Genomic DNA, 12,322 nt, shown 5'->3' on the forward strand with positions numbered 1-12,322 from the left:
AACGTCTCTTCACATCGCTGACTGGTGCTTACAATAGTCTGCTGTCGTAGTAGCAGATCCACCATATGCTGGGGGCCATGGAGATGGCACAACCGTACTTCTACCTGTGCAGTGTTGCCAGTAACTTCCAAACGAATCATATAGCAGGCTCCAAACAGAGTAGAGACTCCAGTTCGTGGCTGGCGCTGCATGAAAGGTCTCATGCTGTGCCCGGAGGAGATATCAAGAGGTGTCATTGACCTTCTGGAATCATTTCCCAACTTTTGTATCATAGAGTGAACTATGCATGTTGCTGTGGTAAGACTTCGCTATCCTCCGCCTCTTCCGCAAAGGCATCTGAAGCCTGCTGGGCCCACATCTGATAGTACAATCCTCCTTGACGAAGTAATTCCTCATGCGTCCCTTGCTCGCTTACTTGACCGTCTTTCAAGACAATGATCAAGTCTGGGAACGTGTCAGTAAAGTTGTATCAGCTAGAGCAGAGGCCACACACCGGAATCAATGATAGTGCGCAGCCGGTGCGCGATGAATATGCTTGTTCTCTGCTTGTCTAGGAGAGTGGAATCGATGTTGCGCATGAGCTCATTCTCGGTGTGGGCATCTAGTGCAGACGTCTGGAAAGACAGCTCAGATTGTAGGCCAGCACAACACCAAGAGGGCAACTATACCGCTTCGTCAAAGAATAGGATGGGAGGGTCCTTGAGCAGGACCCGCGCAATTGCCAGCCTTTGCTTCTCCCCTCCACTAATCATCAGCCCTCTCTCACCGACCTTTGTGCTGTATCCTTCGGGTAGGCTCGCGACAGTCTCATGAACCTGCGCCTTCCGCGCTGCCTCGATGACCTCCTCGTCAGTCGCATCTAGCCTGCCATAGCGCACGTTGTGCATGATATCGGCATGAAAGAGCGGCGTATCCTGCGGGACAACCCCGATCAACTTGCGCAGGCTCTCGATGGTGACGGAATGGATGTCCTGGTCGTCGACAAATATGCGACCCGATGAAGGTTCATAGAAACGGAAAAGCAGGCGGAAGACGGTAGACTTGCCACAGCCAGACGGTCCAACGATAGCCACCTTCTTACCGGCAGGAACCGTGAAGGATAGATCGCGGAAGATCGGGCGGTCTGGGTGGTATCCAAAGTTGACGTTTTCGAAGCGGATAGAGCCGCCCCGGAACTCGAGGGGTTTGGCATCTGGGGCGTCCTGCTCAACACTGTGATGTGAGTTGTACACTCTCGCGGCAGCGGTGAATGTACCTTTCGGGGCTGATTCTGGTTCGTGAGGTTGAACAATGTCTCCATGTCCAACAGACTTTGCCGCATCTCGCGGTAGATCGTGCCCAAGAAGTTGAGTGGCAACGAAAGTTGGAACACCAGCTGATTGGCCATAACGAGATCCCCGACGGTCATTGTCCCTGGTATAATGATTCTCACTCTGTGGGACTATGAAAAGGAAAGATAATGACCTTTAATGACACCCTGCGCGGCCAGGAACATCATCATAGTCAGGGCGGTTGAGAAGATAATATTCTGCCCCGAGTTCAGATAAGCTAGAGACGTGGTGATCTTGATGGAGGCCTTCTCGTAGGAGCTTAGGTGCTTGTCGTATTGGGAGATCTCATATTTCTCGTTATTGAAGTGCTTTGAATAGACGTCAGTGCCAGCAATACCTCTACTGGAAATGATTACCTTGACAGCCTCATAGTTAATCAAGGAGTCGACAGCCACTGTAGCAGCCCTGTTGTCGGCTTGATTTGCCTCCCGGCGGAAGCGCGTACTGCCGGAACATATGAGAATCGTGACTTCGTCGATAACAGAACGTAACTGCTTACCGCCATGATGTAGTTCGGACCGTAAACCAAGTGTAGGCAGCCATGGTGAGCAACGTGATTGCGGCAAAGTCCCACCCGAATTTGTACGACTGAGGAAGCACGCTATTATGCAATACGCGCGCATGGAAGCAAGGGTGCACTTGCCAGTATCCCGCATACGAGAGAGATTTCTAAGGCGGTAGGTACTATGCGGAATATAACAGCCTGTAATATGAATGTTATGCCTCTGGACCCGTGAATGCTTGCTTAAGAGACGGTAAATGGGCTACTTACTTCGTCCCGCGGTCAATGGCGCGAGTGAGTCCTCCTGTCTGCCTCGACAAGTGGAACTTCAGGTCCAGGTTGAGCAGGTGATCGAACGTCTCCCGTGCTACTTTCCGAACGGCGCGTTGTCCGACCGAAGCGAAGACGGCATTGAGCAATTCACCGGAGAGGGTTGCGCCAATTCGAGCGGCACCGTCTGTACAAAATTTATGGTTGGTTTCAGGTGAAGATGCGTGGACTTATCGACTCACAACCCAGGATCAATGACCCGCATACGACCCAAACAGTCGAGCCGGCCGTAATATCAAGATTGAGAGAATCGATGATGCCTTTGAAGACCATTGGAACTTGGACGTTCAGCACCTACACAACCGTTTCATCGTTGGTCATCTCGTTCGAACTAATTCAATGAGCCTTAGCGTACTTTCCCAGCGACGAGCAAACCCAAACCGAACAGTACCCTCCCCTTCACCGACCAGTCATTTGGTGGCCAGATGTTCACTGCCAGCTGCTTGATGATGGTCCAGTCCGTTCTCCGTTGCTCCTTTGCAGTTGGGTGTTCAGCGTTCGCGACTGGATCAGGCGCGGCCTGCGCCCCCTTCGGGGATGGTTTGGGTTGCACTTTTGATTCTTCCGCAGCCTTACCAGCAGGCGCACTCGTCTGATAGGTTCTCCGTAGGCATTCGAGCAGCGGCGGAGAAGATTCCAAACCACCAAAGTGCTGATATCTGAAAGGCGAGCAAGCTGCAGAGCTCCGGATCCAGCAAGTCCGACATTGCAAAGCAGCACCCCAACACGGCGGTCTCTTCAGGATCGCCCGGGCAAAGACCGTCATGGTTGCTGGCGATGTAGAGCAATGACCGGCTTTATAGTCATGAAGAAAGAGAGCAGAAGACACAACATGCGTAAATCGCAGCTGTCGCGCACGCAATTGGCAGGGATGGCGGGATTCGGAACCGCGGAGGTAGTACCGTCTCTGTCTCCGACCACCGCTGCCTGGCTTCTGCAGGATATACAAATTGAATATAGACTTGCGGCATTCAGCTAAAAGGAAATGGCAGCATCTTATAACTATGTCAATGCGGTCGACCCGAACTTGGTGAGCAGCAAGAGTAGGCGAATGCGAGATTACATTTATGACGCCTAATCACGCAGATGTGTTGCATATGCAGGTAGGCCAAAGCTACCGTGGTATCGGCAGCGTTTCTGAACATTCCACTCCGAGAAAGGTCGCCGTTCGTCGAGCCTACGACGACGCGGACCTGCGCGCATACATTCTGCTACGAATGCATCGTACACTCGATCCAGATCACCCCGCAATGCCCCGTGGACCGGTCGCCGCTTGCGCCGGAGGACTTGTATCCTGCTGACCCTGTTGTACGAAATGTCAGTAGTTCTGCTTGAAGATCTGACGGTGGCTCTAACAGAGGTGTAGCTAGTGGACGAGTTGATCGTGGAATGCCCGGAGCGCAAGTCGGGTTGCAGACACACCTGTCAGCGACAACTTCTCGCCTCTCATATGAAGGATAGCTGTGAGTTCGTCAAGGCGCCTTCTGACGCGGAGGGCGGTGATGCCACGGTCTCCCGCAAGGGTTCAGATCGCCATGACCATGATGCTGAAGAGGATGAGTCCTCTGGTGATCAGGAGGCGGTCACCGCTCCTGATGAAACTTCATCACAACCCCCGCATGAAGTTGGGATTGCCAGACTCTCGGAAGAGAACACGCTCCTGAAGATGAGGATAGACGCGCTGGAAGGACTCGTCCGAATCATGACCAAGGAGATGCAAGCGGTCAAGAACGCCTTAGGGCCATGGTTCAGACCGGAGCCCTACGCAGCAGCCCCCTCGTACTTCCTCGAAAGAGGTGACTCGCGCCAACCGCCCGCCCCTGCTGAGCCAGATGAGTTTGACTTTCCCCAATCGTCCGAAGTGGACATCCGGCAGAATGTATACGTTCAACCAGAGAGTCGACAAGACATGCTTAGTCCCCACCCGGATCAGATGCCACATGTTCCCCGGCATCCCGTTCACTTCCCCCTTATCGATCCTGCAACACCAGAAAGCTACGCCCACCTTACTTCCCTCACTGCCGACCAGTATCCCATCAACCCGTTCGCCGGAGACCTTGACCCCTCTTCTCCTCGGTCTCATGCACCCCCGTCGCACCAACCACCAGGCCTGGCTGCTTCCGCTTCTAACCCATCTTACGCCTCTCCAGTCCCTTCCGTTCCCTCTGCTAGCACGTCCGTCGCCCCGCTGAACCTCAGCACGACGCTATACGGAGCCCTCTCCGGTCTACACGAGTCGATCGTCTCAGTCTCCACGAATGTCGACTCGCTCGCACGCCGGACGGAGATCACGATGAACACAGACCACGCGATGATGGCTGAGGAGATGCGGGTCGTGAAGGCGGCCGTGCACGGCTTGCGCATGCAGGTGGGTCTCAAGTCTGTTCTGCTGCCGAAGGAGAGTTCGGGCTCGCGTTCTCCGGGTGTGTTGCGCGTCTCCTCCCGTCATTGAAGTTCTGTTTGCATCAAATGGGAATTGATGATGACTGACTTGACGCGGACTTGTAGGTTCACGCAATTATGATGGATCGCAACGCGCAGGTCACTGGCCGAGCGTCCGGTGTGGCTCAGAGCTCACTTGATGGTCCCTACGAAGGGTCCCCAGGGCCAGGGTGGCCTATCCTGGGGCAATATCTCAGCCCTCCACGGCCATTCCCTCCGCCGCTATCGACGTCTATCCCGAAACTCTGAGGGGAGAGCAAATACTATAATCAGTATAAGTGTATTCTAGTTCTTACTGTATTCGCTCCTACCCTCGCATTAGAATGCCATTAATCCCTGCGCTATGTGGTTCAGTGACGATGTGACTACGTGAGAAAGTCACAAGCATCACGTGCCCGGTAACTGCCGACCTGCATGAGCAGCCTCAAACCTTATTTTCGAATCGTCAACATCGTATCCTCCCGCCGGCCTCAACCCTTCAACACTGTCCGCGATGGCCTCAAGACCCACCGTCAACGTTCGTTCCACCGCCGGGGGTCAGTACTCGATATGTTGCTGTTGACGGATGCGAAACTGACGGATATACAGAGGCCACTTCTTCTCTGCCGCTGCCCGCCGTTTTGACGGCGCCCATCAGGCTCGATGTCGTCCAGCAGGTGCACAGTGAGTAGCAGAAGTATATGCCTGCAAGTATATTCTGAATGCATTTGATGGGCAGAGAGCATCGCCAAGAACAAGAGACAGGCATACGCCGTCAATGTAAAGGCTGGTCACCAAACCTCGGCTGAGTCCTGGGGTACCGGTCGTGCCGTCGCTCGTATTCCCCGTGTCGGTGGTTCAGGAACCCACCGCTCCGGTCAGGTATGCGCTCTCAATTCTTTCTAGTCCTTTGCGCTCATCTACGCGCAGGCTGCCTTCGGTAACATGTGCCGTGGCGGTCGCATGTTCGCGCCGACCAAGACCTGGCGCAAATGGCACGTCAAGGTCAACCAAAACCAGCGCCGCTTCGCCGTCGTGTCTGCCCTCGCCGCCTCCGCCCTCCCCTCGCTCGTCCTCGCCCGCGGCCACCGCATCGAGCAGATCGAGGAGGTCCCCCTCGTCGTCTCCTCCGCTGTGGAGTCGTTCGCTAAGACCAAGGAGGCCGTTGCGCTCCTCAAGAGCCTCAACGCGTACCCCGACGTGCTCAAGGTGTCGAACTCGCGCAAGCTCCGCGCCGGCAAGGGCAAGTTGCGGAACCGCAGGCACAGGCAGCGCCGCGGCCCCCTTGTTGTGTACAACGAGGACAAGGGCATCGTCAAGGCGTTCCGCAACTTGCCCGGTGTTGAGCTGGTGAACGTTAGGAGACTGAACTTGCTCCAGCTGGCTCCTGGTGGGCATCTGGGCCGGTTCGTCATCTGGACCGAGGGCGCGTTCGGCCTCTTGGACGAGGTTTTCGGCACCTTCGAGAAGGCCGCCGTCTACAAGAAGGACTACCTGTACGTATCCTTGCTGCATCTTTCTGGTTGATACTAATACTAATTCTGCCGTATAGCCTCCCGACCGCCAAGATCAGCAACCCCGACGTTACCCGCCTGATCAACAGCTCTGAGATCCAGGCCGTCGTCCGCCCCGCTGGTCCCAAGACCCAAAAGCGCCCCTGGACGCAGAAGAAGAACCCCCTCACCAACAAGGCCGTACTCTTCCGCTTGAACCCCTACGCCAAGGCATTCCGCAAACAGCAGCTCGAGAAGAAGGCGGAGAAGCCCAAGAAGGTGAAGACCGCAGGGGAAGCGTTCTTGAAGACCCTTTTCGCACCCTAAATTTTCCAGAGGGGTGTGTTAGTAGTGGTTTATGTTACTGCTTGTTTCGATCGTATGCTATACGTAGCGCTATGCCAGTCATGTTATGATGCTGAAATGTCTGCATTGTGTCCTTGCAGCAGCGCTTGCTGCCTTGTGTCCTGGAATGCTGCACCAAACTTAGTGTCTGGCAGATCTGTGTGCGTGAGTGATGACATCCCTGTAAGCCGCGAAGGCCGAGATATGTAGGAATCCAGTATTCCACCATTGCGGGTTGTCAATGGCCTCGACTTCAGATCCAATCTGTCCTCCCGATATCAATTGCAGCGAATATGTTGAAGCAGACAGAGGGATTCACTGATTCAAAACAGACAACGCTAGATTCGGTTGATACAGGCTACGTACGCATTCAAAGAATTCTACAAGAATATCTATAGGGACGGCCAAACCAAGAAAGCAGGTGGAAAGTATGGTTAGAAGGTTCTGTGCATATTTGCCTCGGTGGGCTTGATTGAGATCACCAAGAATTTAAAGTGAAACCCTTCCACTTAGGAAATGTACATCTGACCCAGCAGACCAGCCGTCACGATATACCCAATCTGGCCGTTGGACTAAGGGAATTCAGCACGTCTTATGGCATCTCCGAGTCCCAGAGCAACTCACGTCAAATCTAGTCTGGCAATTGTCGTTATCATCGGCATTGAAGGTCGACAACTGCCACGCCAAATGCCCGGCGGTACCTCCAACGGCGATGGTGTAATATACTTGGCCTTGATTAGTCTCCTGGCCTGCGTAAATCAGAGTGGCGACGAAGAGCGCAGCAAAGACCGAGAGGATGGGCGTGATCCAGGAACCGAAGAGGACGGCTGTGGACCCGATGCCAACCTTGATATCGTCCCTCCGATCCTACGTTGGTTCCCATTAATCACCGCTGAAACCGTGGACTGGAGTCATGGGTACCTGACACGCATACATAGTGTCCATGACGACCGTCCAGCTGCAGCGAGCGATTAGGGAAGTGACAAGCCTAGGGAGCGGAGAGGTTCTCGTACAAAGCAATGCCAGCAGTGAGGGCCCAGACGGCTTTGGAATCGTAATCGTGGGGCCTGACCATCAGCCACGTAGTCGAAGCACCCCAAGCCATAGAGAGACCTCCGTAATGTAAGTTTGTAGGGGACGTTCCCAAGTAAAGCGGTTACTCACCTAGCCATGCTTGGGGCCAGTGGGTCACTCGCTTCATTAGCGGATAAAATCCATGCAGCGGCATGCCTAGCACGCCGCAGATAAAACTGTGCGGGAATTCAGGCCAGGCGAGCATACGCACAAGACGTCACCCACGCCTCTCGGTTAATGGTCAACAGGACTGCACAGAACGCCGCAGTTTGGACGACGAGGAAGACACTGGCTGCGGAGACTGATATCCTTCCCGAAGGCAGCGTTTTGCACCGCTCTATCTGGCGGTCAGGGAGATGCGAGCGCGAGTGAGTAGGCCACGCACCGACTTGCCGGTCGAAGTCCACGTCGCAGATGTCGTTTAGAGTACAGATGGCACAATGTGAGATCGTACCGCCGCCCATGAATGCAGCCATATATCGTGAAAGCGTTCCAGGTTGGATGGCATGACCATAGCGACTGAACAGTAAGCTCCAGACTGGATGGGGTTGTGTCAAGATGCTCAGTGCGATGGCAGCGAAGAAACGTACCGCAAGGCCAGAATATGACAGCGGGGCCGCGGGGCCAGTGGTTCATCCTGGATATCTCCCAGTATGGCTGCCACCATGGCTGGGATGACGAAGTTTTCTCAGGCACTACAGGCATGGTATGGGTGAGTGCAGAGGAGACAGAAGAGCTAGACGTGCAGTCCACGGTGGGATACCCGAGCCCTCTTATATAATTTTCTTGTATGAGCCATTCTCCATTTGAGCGAGCCATGGATCATACTGAGTTAGTGCAGCCCCGAGTTCCAGAGTAATTGCAGGGTCCCGCCACAATACGGTGAGGTGAAAAGAGGCCGCTGAATGAATGCCATTTCATATCGCCACAGATGCTGGATGCTTCAGCCACTGTATCTTCGTCAGAATATGTAGCATCGAGATCTGAGCGGAAAGCCCACCTCACTGGCCGATGTCGCAGGCCGCCTAAGTTGACGAAATGCTGAAATAACAGAACATCATGGGGGTGCGCATACAGGAAACAAAAACGACGGGATTGCCTCCCCACCTTTACAGTCGCAGGCAGGCCGTAATGCTCTATCGCGCAGGACCGGTGTGGAGACTGAGGATCCGAAACAAGTCAATGCTTTGACCGTCCTAGATCACGAGAGGCATCGTTCTATGGCCACAGCAATGCATGGACTCCAATTCGCGCATGTATCAACCAGCAAATACCGGAAGTTAGAATATCACCATAGACTACAATGCAAAGCTTTGCAGAGTTCAAGTTAAAGAGACACCGATATCGCTGATACTGTCCTACCTTGCCACATTCCGACCTGCAATGTCGACCGTGACGGGGCCTCTGATCATGGGGATTCTTCTGATGTAGAGGGTTCTTCTGATATAGAATGCCAGGACACTACTACTACTTACTAGCATCCCGGTGAATGACTAGCATGGATGCAAAGCCCGACATGCAGAACGTCGGCACTGCCCTCTTGAAGCAGTTTAGTGCACCCGGGCGGGAGCAATCTGCGGGGAGAGAAAATGATGGTCAGTACTAATAATGAGTACCCTGCGGTTCTGGTATTTGTCCTCGAACCTTGTAGTGCCCCATGCGTCTGCTGAGGTCGTAGGCAATTCAATATAGCATTGAGCTATACCAGCTCCGGATGCTCTCGCGTTCGCTCTCGTCGGACCTGCACCCAAAAGTCCTCTTCCCTGTGGCGATCTACGTTGATGTGGCGCGGAATGCCTCGGGTCAGAAAAAGCTTCCTCCACGGAGCCTTGAAACTTCCATACGGCCGTTTGCAGAATGATAAGCCATCAACTTAGAAAGTCGTATACAGTCGGAGTGCGTCGGAGATGGTGCCAGGGACGTCGGAAGAATGCAAAGAAGTCCAGCGGGTCTGATTTTGGCACCTTGTGGACTTACAGTCCCCTCTCCGACATGGTCCGACTAAGAATGAATTTCAGAAAGTAGGCCCGTCGAACTGCAATCGGCTGCAAAATGCACCAATGTCCGGGAGATAGTGCTTCTTGCAGAAGCTCAGCGACGGCGTACCACAAGAGTGAAGCCGTATCGCTACCGATAGCCACTTGGTGACCGAAGGCGACTTTGAGGAGGAACGCCTAATGTTTCCGACTCGCCGTGGATAACAGGTATTGCAACAACGTGCAGAGAAAACAAGATAATACTATACACTACTCCGATGTGTATCCTACACGACCTCGCCAGACTTTTAATCTAGACAATAGGAAACACGGTGAATTATATCTCCCTCGAAAACTTGAAAATCTCTTGAACCAAAGCGGTCTGCGTTCAGGCGCTCAGGCGCTCAAGCCTCTCCACATGGATGTGGTTGATAAAGGCCGACTGAAACTGTCATAATGCCCAGGGTTAAGCAACACGTGCTCACGCACTGGGTACAAGGAAATACCCTCCACGGCCATTCATAGTGCGCCCACCATTCCCACCCGGCAAGAGACCCACCCGGTCCTCCCCATTCATCTCCTCCATCGCCACCGTCTCCTTCCCCTTTCCGCTCCTCCCAACGAGGCCCTTCACAGACTCCACCACCCCCAGCAGCGCGTCGACGATCTTTCCGAACAGCCACTTGCGCGCGCGCCAGACCGCATGGGGGCGCGTGTCCATCCTGTCCGAGCGGATGCGGTGCTCGCCGTCGATCATGACAGTCATGGCGAGGCATGAGGAGACGATGGAGGAGAGCGCGGTGCAAGAGGAGATCATGAACATGATGACCATTTGGAGCTTGGCGGCTTGCTCTACGGAGGACCCGCCGAGAATGGCGCCGGTCATCATCCCAGGGATTGATATCATTCCGATAACGCTGAATGGGAGAAGGGGTGATGCAGGTATTCAATAATCCAGCCGGAACAAGAATGCGACTATCGTCACGAACCTCAGCTGGTTGATGTTCGGCGTTAGCGCGAGCCTAAGGGCTTCCCTGACAATGGGCTTGGAGGCCTCGAACCTGGATGCGCCAAAGGCAAGGTAAACTTCAACCTTATCCTTGTTTTCGCTGTAGTCATACACATCTCAGTGTCACACTTCCTTATTTCTCGAACAGCAATGGACTTACTGAAGCTCCTTCAACGCATAAGACACAGCTACGTTGATACCTGAGACAGTGCCTCCACAGAGCATACCGATGATCGGCACTGAAGAGAAATGATCGCGTCAAGATAAGGGAGGAGACACCTGTCGCATAAATACATACCATACTGGTCTGGTGTCCAGAAAGGCGTTATGCCCATGGCGAAACGCGAGCCAATCAATGATACCGGGACGGTCGCACCCATCATCGAAATCAGGACGGAGGGGAACTACAACGAAGATGTAGTATTTAGACAAATTACATTGACCTCGAGTTCCTACCATATGTTCAAATCGCCTCTTCGACTTATTTATAACTAACCATCAGGATCAGCCCAAGCCCAAATAGGTGCGCAGCACAACACACCTGTCTCGGTGGTACCCAGGACGTTGAGCAGACCTAGCTCAGTGTCAGTCTCATGCAAATAATACTATCGGTCCGGTATGCAGACCACTTCGTTTGGGACTTACAAGCTAAGCCGGCAACTGCCCAAGGATTATTCGTCTCGAATATCTGCTTCAATAGCAGACTCATGATAGCCAGTTGGATGATACATCTTAGCGCGGCGGTGAAGAGTGCACTCCCAACCCCCAGCCGAAAATTGTAGGACAAGAACGAGTTAAACGCGATGAAAGATAAGCCTAGCGCGACGTTCAAATAGGTGAGATGGGTCCGGTCTGTGACAGGGCTGTCTCCAACGTCCATAGCTGATTGATTTTAGCGAGTCGCTATCAGGAAGTCGTGAGCAGCGTCGTATGCGGTCTCAGCCAAGGGGGACGTTGGGGAGGGAGCAAGCTGTCCTGCCTGTGGTGGTGCTCGTCAACACACCGCGCGTCGCCTGCCATAAATACCTGTCGGCGGGGCTCGAGCGATTGGATTAGGTTATGTATAGCATAATAGCCCACCATAATCGCAACCCGCCATTCAACGGATTCTCACACCTGCGCTCGTTCAATGAGGTGCTTTCCACGGGGATGCCGCCAGCACCAGATCGTGCCGCGAAGAAGGGCACGATGCAGGGTTATTGGTAAGGGGGAATGATGCTCACGAGAAAGACAGGTCATTCCCAGGTCCTGTGAGCTGATCCAAGTTATCAGATATCCTGTAGGCCTTCAATCTATGTCGCCACTTCGGTAGACTGCCGTTTGCTGGCGGGGGGACTTCTAAGCACCGGAACGCAACCCGTAATCGTCACGATCTGAGCATTAGTTGAAGTCTCTCAGCCAGAGTACACAGGTATCGACGAAGTAGAAGGGAGAGGATGGGAGTTGCGGAGACAGTAACACTGGAAGATGATCGAAGTACGAAAGAAGAAGGCGCAGAAAGCGGCACTGCTATTTGGCTTTTTGAGAACCGAGAAACGGTTATTTACGATATAAATGAAGCTGCGCATGCTCGACCACTCACGTTCAGCGGATTACGGACGGATCCCAAAATATCGCTGATGGGGGCGTTCGGCGTATATAAGAGAGTATAAGGGACATACCGACCGGGAGGTTGGACCGAAGCGTGGTAGCGCTCATCAAGCAAGGGTTTGTTTGTGGCTGGTTGTTTGTGGCTGGCATGAGCAATTACGATAAAGATGTCACGCAAGAACAAGATACTGATTAAATCTCGCAACCAAGGGAAGCGTCATAGCAGTGGGTGCCATCTAGCATACCTGACA

General features: G+C 53.6%; 5 protein-coding genes across 5 annotated transcripts; 2 read left to right on the top strand and 3 right to left on the bottom strand.

Moving 5' to 3' along the window:
* Positions 1-215: 215 nt before the first annotated feature.
* Positions 216-3,010, bottom strand: GLOTRDRAFT_140259 (P-loop containing nucleoside triphosphate hydrolase protein). Its single transcript, XM_007870664.1, has 11 exons — positions 2,519-3,010; positions 2,346-2,457; positions 2,104-2,290; positions 1,975-2,056; positions 1,831-1,919; positions 1,688-1,775; positions 1,465-1,639; positions 1,256-1,413; positions 669-1,202; positions 494-614; positions 216-444 (listed from the first exon to the last, which is right to left on the bottom strand). The coding sequence occupies exons 1-11, from the start codon at positions 2,927-2,929 to the stop codon at positions 281-283; spliced, it is 2,121 nt and encodes a 706-aa protein (XP_007868855.1). The 5' UTR covers positions 2,930-3,010; the 3' UTR covers positions 216-280.
* An 84-nt stretch (positions 3,011-3,094) lies between these two features.
* Positions 3,095-4,854, top strand: GLOTRDRAFT_79656 (uncharacterized protein; the record flags this gene model as incomplete). Its single annotated transcript, XM_007870665.1, has 5 exons — positions 3,095-3,193; positions 3,250-3,266; positions 3,324-3,480; positions 3,530-4,531; positions 4,672-4,854. The coding sequence occupies exons 1-5, from the start codon at positions 3,149-3,151 to the stop codon at positions 4,852-4,854; spliced, it is 1,404 nt and encodes a 467-aa protein (XP_007868856.1). The 5' UTR covers positions 3,095-3,148.
* Positions 4,855-5,074: 220 nt separating this feature from the next.
* Positions 5,075-6,585, top strand: GLOTRDRAFT_140261 (60S ribosomal protein L4/L1/L2). Its single transcript, XM_007870666.1, has 5 exons — positions 5,075-5,141; positions 5,194-5,268; positions 5,324-5,466; positions 5,515-6,080; positions 6,137-6,585. Exons 1-5 carry the CDS (start codon positions 5,099-5,101, stop codon positions 6,402-6,404), a joined length of 1,095 nt encoding a protein of 364 aa, XP_007868857.1. The 5' UTR covers positions 5,075-5,098; the 3' UTR covers positions 6,405-6,585.
* A 346-nt stretch (positions 6,586-6,931) lies between these two features.
* On the bottom strand, positions 6,932-8,201 carry GLOTRDRAFT_46643 (UbiA prenyltransferase; the record flags this gene model as incomplete). The annotated part of the gene is made up of 7 exons (XM_007870500.1): positions 6,932-6,994; positions 7,047-7,289; positions 7,344-7,380; positions 7,436-7,535; positions 7,587-7,652; positions 7,708-8,034; positions 8,087-8,201. 7 exons carry the CDS (start codon positions 8,199-8,201, stop codon positions 6,932-6,934), a joined length of 951 nt encoding a protein of 316 aa, XP_007868691.1.
* A 1,546-nt stretch (positions 8,202-9,747) lies between these two features.
* GLOTRDRAFT_117379 (UPF0014-domain-containing protein) lies at positions 9,748-11,361 on the bottom strand (the record flags this gene model as incomplete). The annotated part of the gene is made up of 8 exons (XM_007870667.1): positions 9,748-10,086; positions 10,150-10,389; positions 10,462-10,581; positions 10,642-10,720; positions 10,780-10,885; positions 10,938-10,972; positions 11,023-11,055; positions 11,127-11,361. 8 exons carry the CDS (start codon positions 11,359-11,361, stop codon positions 9,954-9,956), a joined length of 981 nt encoding a protein of 326 aa, XP_007868858.1. The 3' UTR covers positions 9,748-9,953.
* Between the last annotated feature and the right edge of the window lie 961 nt (positions 11,362-12,322).

Source organism: Gloeophyllum trabeum, assembly GCF_000344685.1.
Source record: "Gloeophyllum trabeum ATCC 11539 unplaced genomic scaffold GLOTRscaffold_00012, whole genome shotgun sequence".
NCBI classification, from domain to species: domain Eukaryota; kingdom Fungi; phylum Basidiomycota; class Agaricomycetes; order Gloeophyllales; family Gloeophyllaceae; genus Gloeophyllum; species Gloeophyllum trabeum.